Source organism: Benincasa hispida, unplaced genomic scaffold (genome assembly GCF_027475165.1).
Source record: "Benincasa hispida cultivar pf3 unplaced genomic scaffold, pf3_genome.v1.1 HicScf1848, whole genome shotgun sequence".
Taxonomy (NCBI): Eukaryota; Viridiplantae; Streptophyta; class Magnoliopsida; order Cucurbitales; family Cucurbitaceae; genus Benincasa; species Benincasa hispida.
Genome location: NW_028326240.1, coordinates 997,530 through 1,001,300, shown reverse-complemented (window position 1 = coordinate 1,001,300; position 3,771 = coordinate 997,530). Strand labels below are relative to the sequence as shown.

Here is a 3,771-nt window from a genome sequence, read left to right as displayed (position 1 = left end):
TTTTAAAAAGTTAAATTACAAAGTTTATGGTTTTGATAAAGTTACTAAATGATTTTATAAAACCTCATAAATAATTCATGTGTTTTGATAAACTATCGTACATAGTCTTTACTGTATGAACCATTTATAAATATTTTATCAAACTATAGAAATTAAATCCTAATTATAAATTATATGGAATACATTTTTGAACTATTTTCCAACAATGATTTCAAAAAAAAAAAAAAAAAAAAAATCCCTATTCTCCAACTATGAGAAATGAGGACCGAAGTTGTAATTTAACCATTTTTAAAACCCATAAACAGAAAGCGAATGGGGACTAGATTTGTAATTTACCAATTCTTGCAAGTTAGCGGTAGGAGTGTAAATGGGCTACATGCCTATCCTGATTCCTAATTAGTTTTTTAAGTAATTAAAAAAAAAGAAAATGGAAATGGCGCCATTGGCATTTTTGGCTGCACTTGCAAAAAAGAAAAAACGTTTTTTTTTTAAAAAAGAAAAATAAAAAATATTATTTTTTCCAGATATAAATAGTGGGTTTCCTGTACGGTGGCACCACGGTCCTCTTTCTAAAAGGCCAACTCATCATCACTTCAAACCCTAGCTCTCTCTCTCTCTCTCCCTCCTCCAGATCTCGCCGGATATTCAGCCGATGTGATTTGCGCCATAGACGTTGACCATCTCCGGCGTCCACCTCTTCCCCATTTCCCCCATTACCGGACTTCCATTTCACCTTCGCATGATCGCCGCCGCCATCCATGGCTTCCGCATGCGTTAACAATGTCGGAATGTCGTCGGAAAATTTCCTCGATTGCTCTTCTTCTGTTCCATGCCATTCCTATGGTTGGCTCAGCCCTCGAGTCTCCTTTAGCCGCGACTTCCCTGACGACTCCCCTCCTTCCAACCTCATCGGACCTCTATCTAAACCTAACCCGGCCGGAGAGTCCGAGATTCGAGATCCGGATCCTGAACTGGTTCCAGTCAGCGAGTTCGAGTTCCGTCTTCAAGATCCCGTCTCCTTGATGCTCCCTGCGGATGAACTGTTTTTGGATGGGAAACTCGTGCCGCTTCAGGTGTCGTCTGTTAAACCCTCAGTCAACGGTTTGAAGTCGACGAGGTGCGTTTCGTCGCCGGAGACTGCGGCTCAATCCCGCCGGAGAGTTGAGGAAGAATGCAGTACGGATCCGTATCTGTTTTCTCCAAAGGCACCGAGGTGTTCCAGTCGATGGAGAGAGCTTTTAGGGCTTAAAAAGCTGTACCAGAGCAGCAGCAATGGAAATGGAAATGGCAATGGCAATGGCGGCGCTAAAAACGAAAGTCACAAAACGACGACGACGTCGTCGTCTTACTTCTCGGAAGCAAATTCGAAGGCGCTGAAGTACTTCCTCCACCGGAGTTCGAAATCGTCGTTGTCCTCCTCGTTGGATTCGTCGCTGAGCCTTCCATTACTGAAGGATTCCGATAGTGAGTCTGTTTCGCTATCTTCTTCCCGTGTATCTCTTTCCTCTTCTTCCTCAGGTCACGAACACGAAGATCTTCACAGACTGTCGCTCGATTGCGAAAATAAGCCAAACACGAATCCGATTTCCCTCCATAGGAACCCTAATCACAACAATCCACCGCGGATGAGACTGGTGAAAGCGCGGCCTAAATCAGAGAGCAATCCAAGATCAACTTCAACAGCGGATCATCATCCGACGGCGACGAGAGTAGGGAGAAGCCCGTTGCGGCACACACCTGGAGAGTCTTCATCAACATCCAGTAGATTAGGGATCCGAGGAGTATCCGTAGATAGTCCACGAATGAACTCATCAGGGAAAATCGTGTTCCATAACTTGGAAAGAAGCTCAAGCAGTCCAAGCAGCTTCAATGGCGGACCGAAATTCAAAAGCAGAGGAATGGAACGGTCATACTCTGCGAACGTGAGAGTAACTCCAGTCCTAAACGTTCCAGTTTGTTCTTCCTTAAGAGGATCCTCAAAATCCGTCTCTGTTTTCGGATTCGGACCATTATTCACCGGCACCGGCGGAAGCAGCAGCAGAAACCACCAGAGTAGTAGTAGCAGTAGTAGTAATAACCGGACGACGACTAGACGGATCATCGAAACCGAGGGCGGAGGGAAAATCTATTGATGAGATTAGAAGAAAAGGGATTTATAATTTTGGGTAAACACTAACAAACCCCGTTTTTCCATTTTACTCTCAGTGTTTTTGGATTATACTGAAATTTCCCCTTTGTGATAGACGGATTTGGTTTGAATTAGGTAATTCCTAACACAAAACAGGTTGAGAATTATGATCATGATGTATGTAAATACGGTGGGGGGGATTTTGTTTTTTCATTTTAGTTCATCTCGTTGATCTAATTAATTTCTTCACCATTTTGAATTTCTCTTTGGCCTCGAAATTTACTATTTTCTTCTAAAAAGCCAAATCAAAACCCACCTGAGTGAAAAAAAGAGATTGCTGATTGAGAATTTTGTTTTTTCGCTGTTCCATCAAAAAGGAGCGTTTGTAGTGCACGCGCTGAGGGTGGAGCGTCTGAGTTCAGAACTCTCTGTGTCTTTGTTGAAGCTTTTTTCGTAATGATGTGTGACATACTTGTTATCTAAACCCTGTCGCTTTCAAGGATCTCTCTCTTTCTCACATACATTTTTTCTATATAAAATATTTATAATAAGATATCCAATTTATATCGCCTAAAACTTTATATTAATAATGGTACAAAATTTTAATGAATTAACACTACATTTACCGAATCGTAATAGAATTTTATAAATGGGATTGCTTCTGAGGATATTTATTTAGAATTATTAATTTTATCATATTTACTGTTATTATCTATCATTACATTGTGGTTCAAATGGTACCGTAATTTTCAGATTTAGAAGTGAGTTTCACGTGTCAATACGAATTCACAATACAAGTAAACAAAATTAAATGAGACTCACTTTTCATATTACCATTCATTTTTTACTTTCTAACTAAGGTAAACTTGGCCTAATTAGGATAAATTCTAATTTTAGTCCCTATGATTTAGATAAAATTATAATTTAGTCTCTATAGTTGTTGAACTTATAATTTAGCTCTTATAGTTTGATAAGACTTCATGAATAGTTTTTATGTTTGATAAAATTCTCATAAATATTTTTTAGTGTAAGGATTATTTATGAATGTCTTATTAAATCATAGGGACCAAGTTCTAATTATAATCTGGACTAAAGTTTTAACTTTTTTTTTCAAATGATATGGACCAAATCACTAATTTAGACCATGAGAGACAATGTTTAACATTTGAATTATGTATATGTTGGCTACACCTTTCTATAGTGATTTACAGTTATACTCCATATACATCAATTGAAAATTACTTAAATAAAATTGTTTTTGTTAAAAAAAAATCTAAAAAGGGTTTTGGATATATATAAAGGGAAAAATGAGAAGACGAAAAACTATTCATATTAATGAAAGATCACTATTATATCAATTTGATTATAATGTTTCTCTCTAATTATGTTAATTTTTACCTTTAAAGAAATGTCACACATAAATTTTAAACGAAACGGATTTAACTTTATTGGTTCATAAAAATTTAAGGTCTTAATTGATATAGCTTTAAAGTTTAACAACTATAAATGGATTTATTTAACTGTGATTATATTATAAGTTTAGAAGAAATATAAATAGAGATATTTGAACTTTGGACTTCAAAATAAAAGGTGGATACCAATTATGACAAGGTAAAAGAAATAAAATGTATTTAATTGAATAT

The 3,771-nt window shown here is 36.9% G+C and overlaps 1 protein-coding gene across 1 annotated transcript; it reads left to right on the top strand.

The window, feature by feature from the left end:
- Positions 1–290: 290 nt before the first annotated feature.
- LOC120070963 (uncharacterized) lies at positions 291–2,391 on the top strand. The gene has a single exon (XM_039022920.2). The coding sequence runs from the start codon at positions 759–761 to the stop codon at positions 2,130–2,132; it is 1,374 nt and encodes a 457-aa protein (XP_038878848.1). The 5' UTR covers positions 291–758; the 3' UTR covers positions 2,133–2,391.
- Positions 2,392–3,771: the final 1,380 nt, after the last annotated feature.